Source organism: Oncorhynchus masou, chromosome 15, assembly GCF_036934945.1.
Source record: "Oncorhynchus masou masou isolate Uvic2021 chromosome 15, UVic_Omas_1.1, whole genome shotgun sequence".
NCBI classification, from domain to species: Eukaryota; Metazoa; Chordata; class Actinopteri; order Salmoniformes; family Salmonidae; genus Oncorhynchus; species Oncorhynchus masou.
Window position 1 is genome coordinate 75,399,579 of NC_088226.1, and position 21,636 is coordinate 75,421,214.

General features: G+C 45.2%; 3 protein-coding genes across 3 annotated transcripts in view; 2 read left to right on the forward strand and 1 right to left on the reverse strand.

Moving 5' to 3' along the window:
• Positions 1-3,927: 3,927 nt before the first annotated feature.
• gcnt3 (glucosaminyl (N-acetyl) transferase 3, mucin type) lies at positions 3,928-6,743 on the forward strand. The gene has a single exon (XM_064990252.1). It carries the CDS (start codon positions 4,069-4,071, stop codon positions 5,392-5,394), a length of 1,326 nt encoding a protein of 441 aa, XP_064846324.1. The 5' UTR covers positions 3,928-4,068; the 3' UTR covers positions 5,395-6,743.
• Positions 6,744-6,777: 34 nt separating this feature from the next.
• On the forward strand, positions 6,778-9,058 carry LOC135556804 (uncharacterized). The gene is made up of 2 exons (XM_064990250.1): positions 6,778-7,197; positions 7,237-9,058. Exons 1-2 carry the CDS (start codon positions 6,790-6,792, stop codon positions 8,308-8,310), a joined length of 1,482 nt encoding a protein of 493 aa, XP_064846322.1. The 5' UTR covers positions 6,778-6,789; the 3' UTR covers positions 8,311-9,058.
• A 50-nt stretch (positions 9,059-9,108) lies between these two features.
• bnip2 (BCL2 interacting protein 2) overlaps positions 9,109-21,636 on the reverse strand; it is a 56,734-nt gene continuing 44,206 nt past the window's right edge. Inside the window, exons 8-10 of the mRNA XM_064990251.1 lie at positions 20,543-20,629; positions 20,269-20,367; positions 9,109-9,984 (exon numbers count right to left, since the gene is read on the reverse strand). Coding sequence (XP_064846323.1) covers positions 9,927-9,984; positions 20,269-20,367; positions 20,543-20,629 — 244 coding nt within the window. The 3' untranslated portion in view covers positions 9,109-9,926. The remainder of the gene's footprint in view (positions 9,985-20,268; positions 20,368-20,542; positions 20,630-21,636) is intronic.

Genomic DNA, 21,636 nt, shown 5'->3' on the forward strand with positions numbered 1-21,636 from the left:
CATCAACTTTGTGCATGACACAAGTCATTTTTCCAACAATAGTTTACAGACAGATTATTTCACTTATAATTCACTGTATCACAATTCCAGTGGGTCAGAAGTTTACATACACTAAGTTGACTGTGCCTTTAAACAGCTTGGAAAATTCCAGAAAATTATGTCATGGCATTAGAAGCTTCTGATAGGCTAATTGACGTAGTTTGAGTCAATTGGAGGTGTATCTGTGGATGTATTTCAAGGCCTACCTTCAAACTCAGTGCCTCTTTGCTTGACATCATGGGAAAATCAAAAGGAATCGGCCAACGTTCAACTGTACACGTTCAACAAACAATAGTACGCAAGTATAAACACCATGGGACCCCACAGCCACCATACAGCTCAGGCAGGAGACGCGTTCTGTCTCCTAGAGATGAACGTACTTTGGTGCGATAAGTGCACATCAATCCCAGAACAGCAGGAAAGGACCTTGTGAAGATGCTGCAGGAAACAGGTATAACAGTATCTTTATCCACAGTAAAACGAGTCCTATATCAACATAACCTGAAAGGCCGCTCAGTAAAGGAAGAAGCCACTGCTCCAAAAACGCCATAAAAAAAAGCCAGACTACGGTTTGCAACTGCACATGGGGACAAGGATCGTACTTTTTGGAGAAATGTCCGCTGGTCTGATGAAACAAAAATATAATTATTTGGCCATAATGACCATTGTTATGTTTGGAGGAAAAAGGGGGAAGCTTGCAAGCTGAAGAACACCATCCCAATCGTGAAGCACGGGGGTGGCAGCATAGCATCATGTTGTGGGGGTGATTTGCTGCAGGAGGGACTGGGTGCACTTCACAAAATCATCATGAGGATGGAAAATTCTGCAGATATATTGAAACAACATCTCAAGACATCAGTCAGGAAGTTAAAGCTTGGTCGCAAATGGGTCATCCAAATGGACAATGATCCCAAGCATACTTCCAAAGTTGTGGCAAAATGGATTAAGGACAACAAGGTCAAAGTATATTAGTGGTCATCACAAAGCCTTGACCTCAATTCTATGGAAGATTTTTTGTCAGAACTGAAAAAGGGTGTGCGAGCAGGGAGGCCTACAAATCTGACTCATTTACACCAGCTCTGTCAGGAGGAATGGGACAAAATTCACCCAACTTATTGTGGGAAGCTTGTGGAAGGCTACCCGAAACATTTGACCCAAGTAAAACAATTTAAAGGCAATGCTACCAAATCCTAATTGAGTGTATGTAAACTTCTGACCCACTGGGAATGTGAAGAAAGAAATAAAAGCTGAAATAAATCACTCTCTACTATTATTCTGACATTTCACATTCTGAAAATAAAGTGGTGATCCTAACTGACCTAAAACAGGGAATTTTTACTAGGATTGAATGCCAGTAATTGTGATAGACTGAGTTTAAATGTATTTGGCTAAGGTGTATGTAAACTTCCGACTTCAACTGTACCTCTCTTCTGAGCTACATTCCTGGTGTTCCGTATCAGACAGGGAAATCCTTGTTTGGCACCATGCCAGTTAAAATAGTTTTGAAATACTAGATGAGGTGGACAAACAAGGATATGAGTCAATGTTTGACGGTCAATGACGGAAAGCTAGAACAATATTACATCCTTGATTGGCCGATTACCAGGTTGTGATCATACATTGTTTATTGAGGATGTCCGCCCTGACTGACGTACTTTGTAACTTAATTTCAACTCCCTCAATGAACTGGCTTTCACTAATGCATTGACATCAACATGTGCGTTTAACCAGAGAGAGAGCCCAGAACACTAATGCATTGACATCAACATGTGCGTTTAACCAGAGAGAGAGACCAGAACACTACTCCTCTCACTGGGAAGAGAGCCCAGAACACTATTAGAACACGACCAGAACACTAATGCATTGACATCAACATGTGCGTTTATATTTATCTGGCAGGGGAGACACTTTCATCACAAAAGAGGTCCACCCAAGGCGAGGCTTGGCCATTACACTCTGGTTGTGCTGACCCCTGAAGTAGTAATGGTAGTAGAGGTAATGGTAATAGTAGAAGTACTGAGGCTTGGCCATTACACTCTGGTTGTGCTGACCCCTGCTAAAAAACAATACATTAAATAAATAACTAGGAAAGGACACTTCCTGAAGGAAATAATGGTAGTAGTAGTAATGGTAGTAATGGTAGTAGTAGTGGTTGTAATTGTAGTAGTAGTAATGGTAGTAGTAGAAGTACTGAGGCTTGGCCATTACACTCTGGTTGTGCTGACCCCTGCTAAAAAACAATACATTAAATAAATAACTAGGAAAGGACACTCACTGAAGGAAATGTGGTGTGCATGCTGGTCCTGAAGTAATTATGGACATAAAATAGTAGTAGTAGTGGTAGTGACAGCAGAGTATTGGTAGTAGTAGTAATAGTAGTAATGGTAGGCCTGATCACCGACAACAACGAGACAGACTATAGGGAGGAGGTCAAAGACCTGGCAGTGTGGTGCCAGGAGAACAACCTCTCTCTCTCAACATGATCAAGACTAAGGTGATGATTGTGGACTACAGGAAAAAGAGGACCGAGCACGCCCCTATTAACATCGACAGTGCGGTAGTGAAGCAGGTTGGGAGATTCAAGTTCCTTGGTGTCCACATCACCAACAAACTAACATGGTCCAAGCACACCAAGACAGTCGTGAAGAGGGCACAACAAAACCTATTCCCCCTCAGGAGACTGAAAAGATTTGGCATGGGTCCTCAGTTCCTCAAAATGTTCTACAGCTGCACCATCGAGAGCATCCTGACTGGTTGCATCAATGCCTGCCTGGTATGGCAACTGCTCGATCTCCGACCGCAAAGCACTACAGAGTGTAGTGCATATGGCCCAGTACATCACTGGGGCCAAGCTTCCTGCCGTCCAGGACCTCTATACAAGGCAGTGTGACTGTTTGAGGTTGTGGACAGGTGTCTTTTATACTGATAACAAGTTCAAACAGGTGCCATTAATACAGGTAACGAGTGGAGGACAGAGGAGCCTCTTAAAGAAGAAGTTACAGGTCTGTGAGAGCCAGAAATCTTGCTTGTTTGTAGGTGACCAAATACTTATTTTCCACCATCATTTGCAAATAAATTAATAAAAAATCCTACAATGTGATTTTCTGGATTGTACCTATGATGAAAATTACAGGCCTCTCTCATCTTTTTAAGTGGGAGACCTTGCACAATTGGTGGCTGACTAAATACTTTTTTGCCCCACTGTATGTCATGCAATAAAATGCAAAATAATTACTTAAAAATCATACAACGTGATTTTCTGAATTTTTTTTATATATATTTTTTTAGATTCTGTCTCTCACAGTTGAAGTGTACCTATGATAAAAAAAATTACAGGCCTCTACATGCTTTGTAAGTAGGCAAACCTGCAAAATCGGTAGTGTTTCAAATACTTGTTCTCCCCACTGTATGTTACATGTTTTATTCTCAACCTAGTTTCTAAACAGGTTCCAGAGAAGAAAGAGGAAGTTGATATTTCACCTGAAACCCCACCTCTTCAAGGAATACCTAGGATAGGATAAGTAATCCTTCTCACCACCCCCCCCCCCCCCTTAATGATTTAGATGCACTATTGTAAAGTGGCTGTTCCACTGGATGTCAGAAGGTGAATTCACCAATTTGTAAGTCGCTCTGGATAAGAGCGTCTGCTAAATGACTTAAATGTAAATGTAAATATTTCTGCTTACTCTACTTGACACTTTCAGTGTCAATGTGCTACTAACGTGTCACGATGTGGATGAGGAAACTATCCACATACAGGTACCACAAGTTGAGCCACTCCGCGTGGACACAGTACGTTTCTACCAACTGGTGTAAACACCGTGCCTATAGACCATGCCCACTAAAGTTAATGATCACACCTCTCCTTTTAAACTGAGGTGTAAGAGATGTGAGTCATTTACTTGAGCTGAGGTCGAGTTGAGACACATTCAGTTGAGCAGTAGTCTTCTTTGCGGTGGTTTCCATTGATACTAATATCAGATAAAGAATAATAACAAGACATCATAGAAAGAGAATACCAGACTAGTAATGGCTGCAGTTTCCTTGTCCAGATCTCAGAGAGTGTTCAGGAACTTGTCTCTGATTCTATTGAGTGGATCAGTCTCTCTGCTCCTGTGGATGGCTCTCAGACATCCGCTGGGCTCAGACAGGGGTCCTCTCCCCGCTACAGACCTCCTCCCCTCGGACTACGCTGCCGACCTGCAGGCCTGCTCAGCCATAATCCGAGGAGACATGGAGGGTCTGGAGAGGGAGCAGCTCAGCCTCCTGCTGAAGACCAAGAAGAAGCAGCAGCTGCTTTCAGAGGAGTTCTACCACAACGTAACTCAGGACTGTCAGAGGTACGTTGCAGACAGAGGGTTCATCACTGTTCCTCTGAGCCAGGAGGAAAAGGAGTTCCCCATCGCCTACTCCATGGTCATCCACGAGAAGATTGAGATGTTTGAGAGGCTCCTGCGTGCTTTGTACACTCCTCAGAACGTCTACTGCGTCCACATCGACCAGAAATCATCCGAGGACTTCAGGAGTGCAGTGAGAGCTATCGTGTCCTGCCTACCCAATGTGTTTGTGGCCAGTAAGATAGAGAGCGTCATCTATGCCTCCTGGTCCAGAGTGCAGGCTGACCTGAACTGCATGGAGGACCTGCTAAAGTCACCTGTCCAGTGGAGGTACCTTCTCAACACCTGTGGAACCGACTTCCCCATTAAGACCAATGCTGAGATGGTTCAGGCCCTCAAACTGCTGAACGGGAAAAACAGCATGGAGTCAGAGGTCACCAACGGCTACAAGAAGGGCAGATGGCAGTTCCACCACAACGTCACCAACACCGTGGTCAGGACAGCGGTTAAGAAGACCCCTCCACCAATCAACACCCCTATGTTCTCTGGCAACGCCTACTTCGTGGTATCCAGGGCCTTCGTCCGTCACGTGATGAAGAGTCAGGAGGTCCGGGTTCTGCTGGAGTGGGAGAAGGACACCTATAGCCCTGATGAACACCTGTGGGCCACTCTGCAGCGCATGCCCGCTGTCCCAGGCTCCAACCCCCCCAACAGTAAGTACCAGCAGTCTGATATGAACTCCATGGCCAGGGTAGTGAGGTGGAGCTACCTGGCTGGGGACGTGAGGAGTGGAGCCCCCTACCCCCACTGCTCCGGGACCTACAGGAGAGCTGTGTGTGTCTATGGAGCTGGAGACCTGCAGTGGCTCCTAAACCAACACCACCTTATCGCTAACAAGTTTGACCCTGAGGTGGATGATGTGGCGATCAGGTGTCTGGAGTCGTACCTGCGCTTTAAAGCAACGTACAGTGTATCAGTAAGGACAGTGGAATCTGGGAATATCTTACAAAAACTATGAAGGTAGTAAATACAATCGTGTAGCTGTTTTTACCCCTTGAACTCTATTCTCAAACAGAGAGAGCGTGTTTTATTTCTGATTATACTGTATATTTCTGATGTTAATGTAAGAGGGTTGTAAATAAAATGTAGTTTTTCTTAGATGTTGGGGTTGCACTGTATCGTTGTGATTGCCATGAATATTCCAGACATACACCCTCCTGTAGTCTTGAATTAGTACTGCATCTAGTCCAATGGCTAGTTTCACTGAACACATCAGTTCTGTAACAGTTATAACCATCGTTATTACAGTTCTACATGTAGTCAACAATGCCAGGCTATAAAGTTTTATAACATTATATATACATACTTGGTGTATGAGGGAACGACAAAACCTATGTGTATATATGACTAGTGTGCCTGGAGTCTTTCATGATTTTTAGGGCCTTCCTCTGCACCACTACCTGCTATGACAACTGCTCGGCCTCCTACAGAGGGTAGTGCGTACGGCCCAGTACATCACTGGGGCCAAGCTTCCTGCCATCCAGGACATCTATACCAGGTGGTGTCAGAGGAAGACCATAAAAATTGTCAAAGACTCCAGCCACCCCAGGCAGACTGTTCTCTGTGCTACCGCACGGCAAGCGGTACCGGAGCACCAAGTCTAGGTTCAAGAGGCTACTAAACAGCTTCTACCCCCAAGCCATTAGACTGCTGAACAGCTTCTACCTCCAAGCCATAAGACTGCTGAACAGCTTCTACCTCCAAGCCATACGACTGCTGAACAGCTTCTACCCCCAAGCCATCAGACTGCTGAACAGCTTCTACCCCCAAGCCATCAGACTGCTGAACAGCTTCTACCCCCAAGCCATAAGACTGCTGAACAGCTTCTACCCCCAAGCCATAAGACTGCTGAACAGCTTCTACCCCCAAGCCATATAACTGCTGAACATCTAATCAAATGGCTACCCAGACTATTTGCATCCCCCCCATTTACACTGCTGCTACTCTGTTATTATCTATGCATAGTCACTTTAATAACTCCTAATACCTACATATTACATCAATTACCTTGACTAACCGGTGCTCCCTGTCTATCGCCTCCACATTGTTACGTCACTGCTGCTCTTTCATTATCTGTTACTTTTATTTAGTTATATTTTTCTTAAAACGGCATTATTGGTTAGCGCCTGTAAGTAAGCATTTCACTGTAAGGTCTACACATGTTGTATTCGGTGCATGCGACAAATAAAAGCTGATTTATGTATTTTATAAAAACATGCACATATATACACATACACTGAACTATAATTCATATAAAACCAACATGCAACAATTTCAATTATTTTAATGTACAGTTCATAGAAGAAATTCAGTCAATTGAAATTAAATCAGTCAACTCATTAAGCCCTAACCTATGGATTTCACATGGTGGGCAGAGGCGCAACCATGGGTGCTCATCCAATCAGAAGGAATTTTTCCCCACAAAAGGGCTTTATTACAGACAGAAAAAGCCCTCAGTTTCCCGCAGGTGAAGAAGCCGGATGTGGAGGTCCCGGGCTGGCATGGTTACACGTGGTCTGATGTGGAGGTCCCGGGCTGGCATGGTTACACGTGGTCTGATGTGGAGGTCCCGGGCTGGCATGGTTACACGTGGTCTGATGTGGAGGTCCCGGGCTGGCATGGTTACACGTGGTCTGATGTGGAGGTCCCGGGCTGGCATGGTTACACGTGGTCTGATGTGGAGGTCCTGGGCTGGCATGGTTACACGTGGTCTGATGTGGAGGTCCCGGGCTGGCATGGTTACACGTGGTCTGATGTGGAGGTCCTGGGCTGGCATGGTTACACGTGGTCTGATGTGGAGGTCCCGGGCTGGCATGGTTACACGTGGTCTGATGTGGAGGTCCTGGGCTGGCATGGTTACACGTGGTCTGATGTGGAGGTCCCGGGCTGGCATGGTTACACGTGGTCTGATGTGGAGGTCCTGGGCTGGCATGGTTACACGTGGTCTGATGTGGAGGTCCCGGGCTGGCATGGTTACACGTGGTCTGATGTGGAGGTCCCGGGCTGGCATGGTTACACGTGGTCTGATGTGGAGGTCCTGGGCTGGCATGGTTACACGTGGTCTGATGTGGAGGTCCCGGGCTGGCATGGTTACACGTGGTCTGATGTGGAGGTCCCGGGCTGGCATGGTTACACGTGGTCTGATGTGGAGGTCCTGGGCTGGCATGGTTACACGTGGTCTGATGTGGAGGTCCCGGGCTGGCATGGTTACACGTGGTCTGATGTGGAGGTCCTGGGCTGGCATGGTTACACGTGGTCTGATGTGGAGGTCCCGGGCTGGCATGGTTACACGTGGTCTGATGTGGAGGTCCCGGGCTGGCATGGTTACACGTGGTCTGATGTGGAGGTCCTGGGCTGGCATGGTTACACGTGGTCTGATGTGGAGGTCCCGGGCTGGCATGGTTACACGTGGTCTGATGTGGAGGTCCCGGGCTGGCATGGTTACACGTGGTCTGATGTGGAGGTCCTGGGCTGGCATGGTTACACGTGGTCTGATGTGGAGGTCCCGGGCTGGCATGGTTACACGTGGTCTGATGTGGAGGTCCTGGGCTGGCATGGTTACACGTGGTCTGATGTGGAGGTCCCGGGCTGGCATGGTTACACGTGGTCTGATGTGGAGGTCCCGGGCTGGCATGGTTACACGTGGTCTGATGTGGAGGTCCCGGGCTGGCATGGTTACACGTGGTCTGATGTGGAGGTCCTGGGCTGGCATGGTTACACGTGGTCTGATGTGGAGGTCCCGGGCTGGCATGGTTACACGTGGTCTGATGTGGAGGTCCTGGGCTGGCATGGTTACACGTGGTCTGTGGTTGTGAGGTCTGTTGGAAGTACTTCCACATTCTCTAAAACAACATTGGGAAGCAGCTTGTGGTAGAGAAATTAACATTCACTCTGGAAATAGCTCATTCCTGAAGTCAGCATGCCAATTGCACGCTCCCTCAAAATTGAGACATTTGTGGCATTGTGTTGTGTGACAAAACTGCACATTTTAGTGTGGCCATTTATTGTCCCCAGCACAAGGTGCACCTGTGTAATGATCATGCTGTTAAATAAGCTTCTTGATGTACCCGTCAGGTGGATGGATTATCTTGGCAAAAGAGAAATGCTCACTAACAGATGTAAAAATTTGCGCACACAATTTGAGGGAAATAATATTTTTGTGCGTATGGAAAATGTCTGGGATCTTGTACTTCAGCTCAAGAAACCAACACTTTACATGTTGAGTTGATATTTTGTGTTCAGTATATTTATATATAGATTGAACATAAATCTGCCATTCAGCACACGCCTTTATGCAAAGTGGCTTTACAGTCAGAAATGTTCTAACTTACTCATTTAGAAGCAGCTCATCTTCTCGGTGTTTTAATTAAAGCCGCTCTAATGTAAAACAATATCTTAAGTAACACCAAGGTATTGAGGCAGCTTTTTCTTTTGACTCCTCATTTAAGAGTAGTTTTTTTGTTGGAACCATGCCATTTTTACTGTAGAATACCTTAGACATGATTGTAACTAATTTGAGTCAAACATGAAACTAAACCCAGTCTTACCATGTAATGTATGGTTAGTATAGTATATCATGTATTAACAATATGTTTTGTATGCCAACTACTGTGGTAAGTATGTGTGTTTTTCTGTTGTACTTGAAAAATTCTTCCTAATGAATAAAGACACATTTGGATTTGGATTTTACTTTAGAGAAATAATGTACAAGAACGTCCCCTCCAAAAACACAGAAACCAACATCCTGATTGACAGTAAGACATTCCAGCATCAACCAATATCTCTTAGGTACTCTGTTTTCACAACGTATACTTTGTTGTCGCTACAAACAGACAGAATCTGGTCCTTCCAGACAGATGACAGAAACTTTTTCATGTAGGATTCTTTCAAAGACATTAGCAGTAAACCGTTTCCAGGTCATGTGAAACCTGCTCTATTTAACATCACTCTGTGGGGTCATGTGACCTAAAATAAGGATCAAAAAAAACAACAACATAAAAATATATATTAATCTTTGTCCTTTCTCACCTGTTGAATATAAATATATATTTAAATGTAATGAAGAACAAGCATCAACCCTCAGTAACAGAGTGCCTTAAATACATTGCAGATACAAAAAGTAACTATGACATCAACATTTCTATGTTTGGCTTGATACATAAAAGGTTACAGAGCACGGTGGAGAGATTGACCAGAGAGAGAGAGGGTCGCAACAATGAGAGAGGGAGAGAGAGGGTCGCAACAATGAGAGAGGGAGAGAGAGGGTCGTAACAATGACAAAAAGAGAGTTAGAGGGTTGTAACAAAGTAACAGGGAGAATGGTCTCAGAAAGGCACTCATCTTCTCCTGCACCTGGGCTCTCTAAGTCTCTCGAGTTGCAACACCTATTATCAACAGTAAAGGCTGATCAGCTGTGGTTCTGAACATTCGTCATCGGTCTGGAGCTGTGCAGGGCAGACAGAGCAGAGCTAGCAAGCCGCCCAGGTAGTCTTACTCTGTCTCTGGCATGGCTGCCATCTCCACTCTGACGGGTTTCTCCTGGTCGAGCCTGAGGAAAGAGAATAATTGTCAGAGCTCTGGGACTGGAACCAAACCCCTAACTGGCCTCCACTATACTAAGAAGTAGAACACCATGAGGACTGGAACCAAACCCCTAACTGGCCTCCACTATACTAAGAAGTAGAACACCATGAGGACTGGAACCAAACCCCTAACTGGCATCCACTATACTAAGAAGTAGAACACCATGAGGACTGGAACCTAACCCCTAACTGGCCTCCACTATACTAAGAAGTAGAACACCATGAGGACTGGAACCTAACCCCTAACTGGCCTCCACTATACTAAGTAGAACACCATGAGGACTGGAACCAAACCCTAACTGGCCTCCACTATACTAAGTAGAACACCATGAGGACTGGAACCTAACCCCTAACTGGCCTCCACTATACTAAGAAGTAGAACACCATGAGGACTGGAACCTAACCCCTAACTGGCCTCCACTATACTAAGTAGAACACCATGAGGACTGGAACCAAACCCCTAACTGGCCTCCACTATACTAAGTAGAACACCATGAGGACTGGAACCTAACCCCTAACTGGCCTCCACTATACTAAGAAGTAGAACACCATGAGGACTGGAACCTAACCCCTAACTGGCCTCCACTATACTAAGTAGAACACCATGAGGACTGGAACCAAACCCCTAACTGGCCTCCACTATACTAAGTAGAACACCATGAGGACTGGAACCTAACCCCTAACTGGACTCCACTATACTAAGAAGTAGAACACCATGAGGACTGGAACCAAACCCCTAACTGGCCTCCACTATACTAAGAAGTAGAACACCATGAGGACTGGAACCAAACCCCTAACTGGCATCCACTATACTAAGAAGTAGAACACCATGAGGACTGGAACCTAACCCCTAACTGGCCTCCACTATACTAAGAAGTAGAACACCATGAGGACTGGAACCTAACCCCTAACTGGCCTCCACTATACTAAGTAGAACACCATGAGGACTGGAACCAAACCCTAACTGGCCTCCACTATACTAAGTAGAACACCATGAGGACTGGAAACTAACCCCTAACTGGCCTCCACTATACTAAGAAGTAGAACACCATGAGGACTGGAACCTAACCCCTAACTGGCCTCCACTATACTAAGTAGAACACCATGAGGACTGGAACCAAACCCCTAACTGGCCTCCACTATACTGAGTAGAACACCATGAGGACTGGAACCTAACCCCTAACTGGCCTCCACTATACTAAGAAGTAGAACACCATGAGGACTGGAACCTAACCCCTAACTGGCCTCCACTATACTAAGTAGAACACCATGAGGACTGGAACCAAACCCCTAACTGGCCTCCACTATACTAAGTAGAACACCATGAGGACTGGAACCTAACCCCTAACTGGCCTCCACTATACTAAGAAGTAGAACACCATGAGGACTGAAACCTAACCAACCTCCAGTATACTAAGAAGTAAACACCATGAGGAGTGGAACCAAACCCCTAACTGGCCTCCACTATACTAAGAAGTAGAACATCATGAGGACTGGAACCAAACCCCTAACTGACCTCCACTATACTAAGTATAACACCATGAGGACTGGAACAAAACCCCTAACTGACCCCCACTATACTAAGAAGTAGAACACCATGGGGACTGGAACCAAACCCCTAACTGACCCCCACTATACTAAGAAGTAGAACACCATGAGGACTGGAACCAAACCCCTAACTGGCCTCCACTATACTAAGAAGTAGAACACCATGAGGACTGGAACCTAACCCCTAACTGGCCTCCACTATACTAAGAAGTAGAACACCATGAGGACTGGAACCTAACCCCTAACTGGCCTCCACTATACTAAGTAGAACACCATGAGGACTGGAACCAAATCCCTAACTGGCCTCCACTATACTAAGAACAGTGCTCCGGGCAGCCGAGCGGAAATGGAGGAAAACTCGCCTCCCTGCGGACCTGGCATCCTTTCACTCCCTCCTCTCTACATTTTCCTCCTCTGTCTCTGCTGCTAAAGCCACTTTCTACCACTCTAAATTCCAAGCATCTGCCTCTAACCCAAGGAAGCTCTTTGCCACCTTCTCCTCCCTCCTGAATCCTCCTCCCCCTCCCCCCCCTCCTCCCTCTCTGCAGATGACTTCGTCAACCATTTTGAAAAGAAGGTCGACGACATCCGATCCTCGTTTGCTAAGTCAAACGACACCGCTGGTTCTGCTCACACTGCCCTACCCTGTGCTCTGACCTCTTTCTCCCCTCTCTCTCCAGATGAAATCTCGCTTCTTGTGACGGCCGGCCGCCCAACAACCTGCCCGCTTGACCCTATCCCCTCCTCTCTTCTCCAGACCATTTCCGGAGACCTTCTCCCTTACCTCACCTCGCTCATCAACTCATCCCTGACCGCTGGCTACGTCCCTTCCGTCTTCAAGAGAGCGAGAGTTGCACCCCTTCTGAAAAAACCTACACTCGATCCCTCCGATGTCAACAACTACAGACCAGTATCCCTTCTTTCTTTTCTCTCCAAAACGCTTGAACGTGCCGTCCTTGGCCAGCTCTCCCGCTATCTCTCTCAGAATGACCTTCTTGATCCAAATCAGTCAGGTTTCAAGACTAGTCATTCAACTGAGACTGCTCTTCTCTGTATCACGGAGGCGCTCCGCACTGCTAAAGCTAACTCTCTCTCCTCTGCTCTCATCCTTCTAGACCTATCGGCTGCCTTCGATACTGTGAACCATCAGATCCTCCTCTCCACCCTCTCCGAGTTGGGCATCTCCGGCGCGGCCCACGCTTGGATTGCGTCCTACCTGACAGGTCTCTCCTACCAGGTGGCGTGGCGAGAATCTGTCTCCTCGCCACGCGCTCTCACCACTGGTGTCCCCCAGGGCTCTGTTCTAGGCCCTCTCCTATTCTCGCTATACACCAAGTCACTTGGCTCTGTCATAACCTCACATGGTCTCTCCTATCATTGCTATGCAGACGACACACAATTAATCTTCTCCTTTCCCCTTCTGATGACCAGGTGGCGAATCGCATCTCTGCATGTCTGGCAGACATATCAGTGTGGATGACGGATCACCACCTCAAGCTGAACCTCGACAAGACGGAGCTGCTCCTCCTCCCGGGGAAGGACTGCCCGTTCCATGATCTCGCCATCACGGTTGACAACTCCATTGTGTCCTCCTCCCAGAGCGCTAAGAACCTTGGCGTGATCCTGGACAACACCCTGTCGTTCTCAACTAACATCAAGGCGGTGGCCCGTTCCTGTAGGTTCATGCTCTACAACATCCGCAGAGTACGACCCTGCCTCACACAGGAAGCGGCACAGGTCCTAATCCAGGCACTTGTCATCTCCCGTCTGGATTACTGCAACTCGCTGTTGGCTGGGCTCCCTGCCTGTGCCATTAAACCCCTACAACTCATCCAGAACGCCGCAGCCCGTCTGGTGTTCAACCTTCCCAAGTTCTCTCACGTCAACCCGCTCCTCCGCTCTCTCCACTGGCTTCCAGTTGAAGCTCGCATCCGCTACAAGACCATGGTGCTTGCCTACGGAGCTGTGAGGGGAACGGCACCGCAGTACCTCCAGGCTCTGATCAGGCCCTACACCCAAACAAGGGCACTGCGTTCATCCACCTCTGGCCTGCTCGCCTCCCTACCACTGAGGAAGTACAGTTCCCGCTCAGCCCAGTCAAAACTGTTCGCTGCTCTGGCCCCCCAATGGTGGAACAAACTCCCTCACGACGCCAGGACAGCGGAGTCAATCACCACCTTCCGGAGACACCTGAAACCCCACCTCTTCAAGGAATACCTAGGATAGGATAAAGTGGTCCTTCTCACCCCCCCCTTAAATGATTTAGATGCACTATTGTAAAGTGGCTGTTCCACTGGATGTCAGAAGGTGAATTCACCAATTTGTAAGTCGCTCTGGATAAGAGCGTCTGCTAAATGACTTAAATGTAATGTAAATGTAAGTAGAACACCATGAGGACTGGAACCTAACCCCTAACTGGCCTCCACTATACTAAGTAGAACACCATGAGGACTGGAACCTAACCCCTAACTGGCCTCCACTATACTAAGAAGTAGAACACCATGAGGACTGAAACCTAACCAACCTCCAGTATACTAAGAAGTAAACACCATGAGGAGTGGAACCAAACCCCTAACTGGCCTCCACTATACTAAGAAGTAGAACACCATGAGGACTGGAACCAAACCCCTAACTGAACTCCACTATACTAAGTATAACACCATGAGGACTGGAACAAAACCCCTAACTGACCCCCACTATACTAAGAAGTAGAACACCATGGGGACTGGAACCAAACCCCTAACTGACCCCCACTATACTAAGAAGTAAAACACCATGAGGACTGGAACCAAACCCCTAACTGGCCTCCAATATACTAAGAAGTAGAACACCATGAGGACTGGAACCTAACCCCTAACTGGCCTCCACTATACTAAGAAGTAGAACACCATGAGGACTGGAACCTAACCAACCTCCACTATACTAAGTAGTAAACACGGTCAGGACTGGAAGCAAACCCCTAACTGACCCCCACTATACTAAGAAGTAGAACACCATGGGGACTGGAACCAAACCCCTAACTGGCCTCCACTATACTAATAAGTAGAACACCATGAGGACTGGAACCTAACCAACCTCCACTATACTAAGAAGTAAACACGGTCAGGACTGGAAGCAAAGCCCCTAACTGACCCCCACTATACTAAGTAGAACACTGTGAGTACTGGAACCAAACCCCTAACTGACCCCCACGATACTAAGAAGTAGAACACCATGAGGACTGGAACCAAACCCCTAACTGACCTCCACTATACTAAGAAGTAAACACGGTCAGGACTGGAAGCAAAGCCCCTAACTGACCCCCACTATACTAAGTAGAACACTGTGAGTACTGGAACCAAACCCCTAACTGACCCCCACGATACTAAGAAGTAGAACACCATGAGGACTGGAACCAAACCCCTAACTGACCTCCACTATACTAAGAAGTAAACACGGTCAGGACTGGAAGCAAAGCCCCTAACTGACCCCCACTATACTAAGTAGAACACTGTGAGTACTGGAACCAAACCCCTAACTGACCCCCACGATACTAAGAAGTAGAACACCATGAGGACTGGAACCAAACCCCTAACTGACCTCCACTATACTAAGAAGTAAACACGGTCAGGACTGGAACCAAACCCCTAACCGACCTCCACTATACTAAGTAGAACACTGAGTACTGGAACCAAACCCCTAACTGTCCCCCACGATACTAAGTATAACACCATGCATACTGGAACCAAACCCCTAACTGACCCCCACTATACTAAGAAGTAGAACACCGTGGGGACTGGAACCAAACCCCTAACCGACCTCCACTATACGAAGTATAACACCGTGGGGACTGGAACCTAACAGTCGTGGCCAAAAGTTCTGAGAATGAGTTTTGAGAATGGGACAAATATTCATTTTCACAAAGTCTGCTGCCTCAGTTTGTATGATGGCAATTTGCATATAGTCCAGAATGTTATGAAGAGTGATCAGATGAATTGCAATTAATTGCAAAGTCCATCCGTCAATTAAATGAACTGAATCCCCACGAAACATTTCCACTGCATTTCAGCCCTGCCACAAAAGGACCAGCTGACATCATGTCAGTGGTTCTCTTGTTAACACAGGTGTGAGTGTTGACAAGGACAAGGCTGGAGATCACTCTGTCATGCCGATTGAGTTCGAATAACAGACTGGAAGCTTCAAATGGAGGGTGGTGCTTGGAATCATTGTTCTTCCTCTGTCAACCATGGTTACCTGCATTGAAACACGCCTTCATCATTGCGTTGCACAAAAAGGGCTTCACAGGCAAGGATATTGCTGCCAGCAAGATTGCACCTGAATCAACCATTTATCAGATCATCAAGAACTTCAAGGAGAGCGGTTCATTTGTTGTGAAGAAGGCTTCAGGGCGCCCGAGAAAGTCCAGCAAGCGCTAGGACCGTCTCCTAAAGTTGATTCAGCTGCGGGATCGGGGCACCACCAGTACAAAGCTTGCTCAAGAATGGCAGCAGGCAGGTGTGAGTGCATCTGCACGCACAGCGAGGTGAAGACTTTTGGAGAATGGCCTGGTGTCAAGAAGGGCAGCAAAGAAGCCACTTCTCTCCAGGAAAAACATCAGGGACAGACTGATATTCTGCAAAAGGTACAGGGATTGGACTGCTGAGGACTGGGGTAAAGTCATTTTCTCTGATGAATCCCCTTTCCAATTGTTTGGGACATCTGGAAAAATGCTTGTCCGGAGAAGACAAGGTGAGCGCTACCATCAGTCCTGTGTCATGCCAACAGTTAAGCATCCTGAGACCATTCATGTGTGGGGTTGCTTCTCAGCCAAGGGAGTGGGCTCACTCACAATTTTGCCTAAGAACACAGCCATGAATAAAGAATGGTACCAACACATCCTTCGAGAGCAACTTCTCCCAACCACCCAGGAACAGTTTGGTGACGAACAATGCCTTTTCCAGCATGATGGAACACCTTGCCATAAGGCAAAAGTGATAACTAAGTGGCTCTGGGAACAAAACATTGATATTTTGGGTGCATGGCCAGGAAACTCCCTAGACCTTAATCCCATTGAGAACTTGTGATCATTCCTCAAGAGGCGGGTGGACAAACAAAACCCCACAAATTCTGACAAACTCCAAGCAATGACTACGCAAGAATGGGCTGCCATCAGTCAGGTCTTGAAGAAGAGGGGTCACTGCAAATATTGACTCTTTGCATCAACTTAATTTAATTGTCAATACAAGCCTTTGACACTTACGCAATGCTTGTAATTATACTTCAGTATTCCATAGTAACATCTGACAAAAATATCTAAAGACACTGAAGCAGCAAACTTTGTGGAAATTAATATTAGTGTCATTCTCAAAACATTTGGTCACGACTGTAGAGAGAATGATTTATTTCAGCTTTTATTTCTTTCATCACATTCCCAGTGGGTCAGAATTTTACATACACTCAATTAGTATTTGGTAGCATTACCTTTAAATTGTTTAATGCAGTCTGTTACAGAGATATACTACATAGACCTAATCTTTAATGCAGTCTGGTATAGAGCTATACTACATAGACCTAATCTTTAATGCAGTCTGGTATAGAGCTATACTACATAGACCTACTCTTTAATGCAGTCTGGTATAGAGATAGACCTAATCTTTAATGCAGTCTGGTATAGAGATATACTACATAGACCTAATCTTTAATGCAGTCTGGTATAGAGCTATACTACATAGACCTACTCTTTAATGCAGTCTGGTATAGAGATAGACCTAATCTTTAATGCAGTCTGGTATAGAGATATACTACACAGACCTAATCTTTAATGCAGTCTGGTATAGAGATAGACCTACTCTTTAATGCAGTCTGGTATAGAGATATACTACATAGACCTAATCTTTAATGCAGTCTGGTATAGAGATAGACCTACTCTTTAATGCAGTCTGGTATAGAGATATGCTACATAGACCTACTCTTTAATGCAGTCTGGTATAGATAGACCTACTCTTTAATGCAGTCTGGTATAGAGATAGACCTACTCTTTAATGCAGTCTGGTATAGAGATATACTACATAGACCTACTCTTTAATGCAGTCTGGTATCGAGATAGACCTACTCTTTAATGCAGTCTGGTATAGAGATATGCTACATAGACCTACTCTTTAATGCACTCTGGTATAGATAGACCTACTCTTTAATGCTGTCTGGTATAGAGATATGCTACATAGACCTACTCTTTAATGCACTCTGGTATAGATAGACCTACTCTTTAATGCAGTCTGGTATAGAGATATACTACATAGACATACTCTTTAATGCAGTCTGGTATAGATAGACCTACTCTTTAATGCAGTCTGGTATAGAGCTATACTACATAGACCTACTCTTTAATGCAGTCTGGTATAGAGATATACTACATAGACCTACTCTTTAATGCAGTCTGGTATAGAGATAGACCTACTCTTTAATGCAGTCTGGTATAGAGATATGCTACATAGACCTAATCTTTAATGCAGTCTGGTATAGATAGACCTACTCTTTAATGCAGTCTGGTATAGAGATATACTACATAGACATACTCTTTAATGCAGTCTGGTATAGATAGACCTACTCTTTAATGCAGTCTGGTATAGAGATATACTACATAGACCTACTCTTTAATGCAGTCTGGTATAGAGATATGCTACATAGACCTACTCTTTAATGCAGTCTGGTATAGATAGACCTACTCTTTAATGCAGTCTGGTATAGAGATATACTACATAGACCTACTCTTTAATGCAGTCTGGTATAGAGATAGACCTACTCTTTAATGCAGTCTGGTATAGAGATATGCTACATAGACCTACTCTTTAATGCAGTCTGGTATAGATAGACCTACTCTTTAATGCAGTCTGGTATAGAGCTATACTACATAGACCTACTCTTTAATGCAGTCTGGTATAGAGATATACTACATAGACCTACTCTTTAATGCAGTCTGGTATAGAGATAGACCTACTCTTTAATGCAGTCTGGTATAGAGATATGCTACATAGACCTACTCTTTAATGCAGTCTGGTATAGATAGACCTACTCTTTAATGCAGTCTGGTATAGAGATAGACCTACTCTTTAATGCAGTCTGGTATAGAGATATGCTACATAGACCTACTCTTTAATGCAGTCTGGTATAGATAGACCTACTCTTTAATGCAGTCTGGTATAGAGCTATACTACATAGACCTACTCTTTAATGCAGTCTGGTATAGAGATATGCTACATAGACCTACTCTTTAATGCAGTCTGGTATAGATAGACCTACTCTTTAATGCAGTCTGGTATAGAGCTATACTACATAGACCTACTCTTTAATGCAGTCTGGTATAGAGATATACTACATAGACCTACTCTTTAATGCAGTCTGGTATAGAGATAGACCTACTCTTTAATGCAGTCTGGTATAGAGATATGCTACATAGACCTACTCTTTAATGCAGTCTGGTATAGATAGACCTACTCTTTAATGCAGTCTGGTATAGAGATAGACCTACTCTTTAATGCAGTCTGGTATAGAGATATGCTACATAGACCTACTCTTTAATGCAGTCTGGTATAGATAGACCTACTCTTTAATGCAGTCTGGTATAGAGCTATACTACATAGACCTACTCTTTAATGCAGTCTGGTATAGAGATATGCTACATAGACCTACTCTTTAATGCAGTCTGGTATAGATAGACCTACTCTTTAATGCAGTCTGGTATAGAGCTATACTACATAGACCTACTCTTTAATGCAGTCTGGTATAGAGCTATACTACATAGACCTACTCTTTAATGCAGTCTGGTATAGAGATATACTACATAGACCTACTCTTTAATGCAGTCTGGTATAGATAGACCTACTCTTTAATGCAGTCTGGTATAGAGCTATACTACATAGACCTACTCTTTAATGCAGTCTGGTATAGAGATAGACCTACTCTTTAATGCAGTCTGGTATAGAGATATGCTACATAGACCTACTCTTTAATGCAGTCTGGTATAGATAGACCTACTCTTTAATGCAGTCTGGTATAGAGCTATACTACATAGACCTACTCTTTAATGCAGTCTGGTATAGAGATATACTACATAGACCTACTCTTTAATGCAGTCTGGTATAGAGATAGACCTACTCTTTAATGCAGTCTGGTATAGAGATATGCTACATAGACCTACTCTTTAATGCAGTCTGGTATAGATAGACCTACTCTTTAATGCAGTCTGGTATAGAGCTATACTACATAGACCTACTCTTTAATGCAGTCTGGTATAGAGATATGCTACATAGACCTACTCTTTAATGCAGTCTGGTATAGATAGACCTACTCTTTAATGCAGTCTGGTATAGAGCTATACTACATAGACCTACTCTTTAATGCAGTCTGGTATAGAGCTATACTACATAGACCTACTCTTTAATGCAGTCTGGTATAGAGATATACTACATAGACCTACTCTTTAATGCAGTCTGGTATAGATAGACCTACTCTTTAATGCAGTCTGGTATAGAGCTATACTACATAGACCTACTCTTTAATGCAGTCTGGTATAGAGATATACTACATAAACCTACTCTTCAATGCAGTCTGGTATAGAGATATACTACATAGACCTACTCTTCAATGCAGTCTGGTATAGTACTATACTACATAGACCTACTCTTTAATGCAGTCTGGTATAGAGATATACTACATAGACCTACTCTTTAATGCAGTCTGGAATAGAGACGTATTCCATAGGAACCAGTTCCGAAAGGTCTGTCAAGTTGAACACAAATTGGATCTTCTGGCTGAACTTTGAGCTGAAACAAGGAAAGCAGAAGACATTTAGGGAATGATCTGATAGGTCTTTATTTTCCAACATCTTAATTATGAAAACACAGAGGCACCTGCTGTACCTTATGAAAGATTATTACCTAACTTAGGAAGTGTTTGGTGACGGTTATGAAGAAGAGTTATAAACACATGACCACCTACCTTATAAAGGGTTTGGTAAGGGCCAGGAGGGTGCGGATAAACCAGGAGGGGTGGACAATAATCAACGACTTCAAATTCTTCCTTAACCTGAAAGAGGAGAAAGGGCATGTCCATAGTGAACATCCAATGGTTCGGCAACGGGCATCCCCGGCTGCTTAGGGCAACGGGCATCCCCGGCTGCTTAGGGCATCCCCGGCTGCTTAGGGCATCCCCGGCTGCTTAGGGCATCCCCGGCTGCTTAGGGCATCCCCGGCTGCTTAGGGCATCCCCGGCTGCTTAGGGCATCCCCGGCTGCTTAGGGCATCCCCGGCTGCTTAGGGCATCCCCGGCTGCTTAGGGCAACGGGCATCCCCGGCTGCTTAGGGCAACGGGCATCCCCGGCTGCTTATGCAACGGGCATCACCGGTTGCTTAGGCAACGGGCATCACCGGTTGCTTAGGCAACGGGCATCACCGGTTGCTTAGGCAACGGGCATCACCAGTTGCTTAGGCAACGGGCATCACCAGTTGCTTATGCAACGGGCATGGACTGAATGCCAAATCTTTGATAGGTGTAAGTAATATATTTTTTTACATTTATTTTTTATTTCACCTTTATTTAACCAGGTTGGCCAGTTGAGAACAAGTTCTCATTTACAACTGTGACCTGGCCAAGATAAAGCAAAGCAATGCGACACAAACAACAGAGTTAAACAAACAAACATACAGTCAATAACACAATAGAAAAATCTATGTACAGAGTGTGCAAATGTAGAAGAGTAGGGGGGTACAGCAAAAAATAGGCCATAGAGGTGAAAATAATTACAATTTAGCAACTAAACAGGGGAGTGATAGATGTGCAGAAGATGTGCAAGTGGAGATACTGGGGTGCAAAAGAGCAAGAACCTAAATAACAATATGGGAATGAGGTAGTTGGGTGGGTTATTTACAGATTGGCTGTGTACAGGTACAGTGATCGGTAAGCTTCGCTGATGCTTAAAGTTAGAGAGGGAGATGTAAGTCTCCAGCTTCAGTGATTTTTGCAATTCGTTCCAGTCATTGGCAGCAGAGAACTGGAAGGAAGGGCGGCCAAAGGAAGTGTTGGCTTTGGGGGTG

Coding starts and splice junctions, on each gene's coding strand:
- gcnt3 (XM_064990252.1), top strand. CDS start 4,069: ATGGCTGCAGTTTCCTTGTCCAGATCTCAGAGAGTGTTCAGGAACTTG.
- LOC135556804 (XM_064990250.1), top strand. CDS start 6,790: ATGGATTTCACATGGTGGGCAGAGGCGCAACCATGGGTGCTCATCCAA. Junction 7,198..7,236: donor ACACGTGGTCTGATGTGGAG/GTCCTGGGCTGG, acceptor TCTGATGTGGAG/GTCCCGGGCTGGCATGGTTA.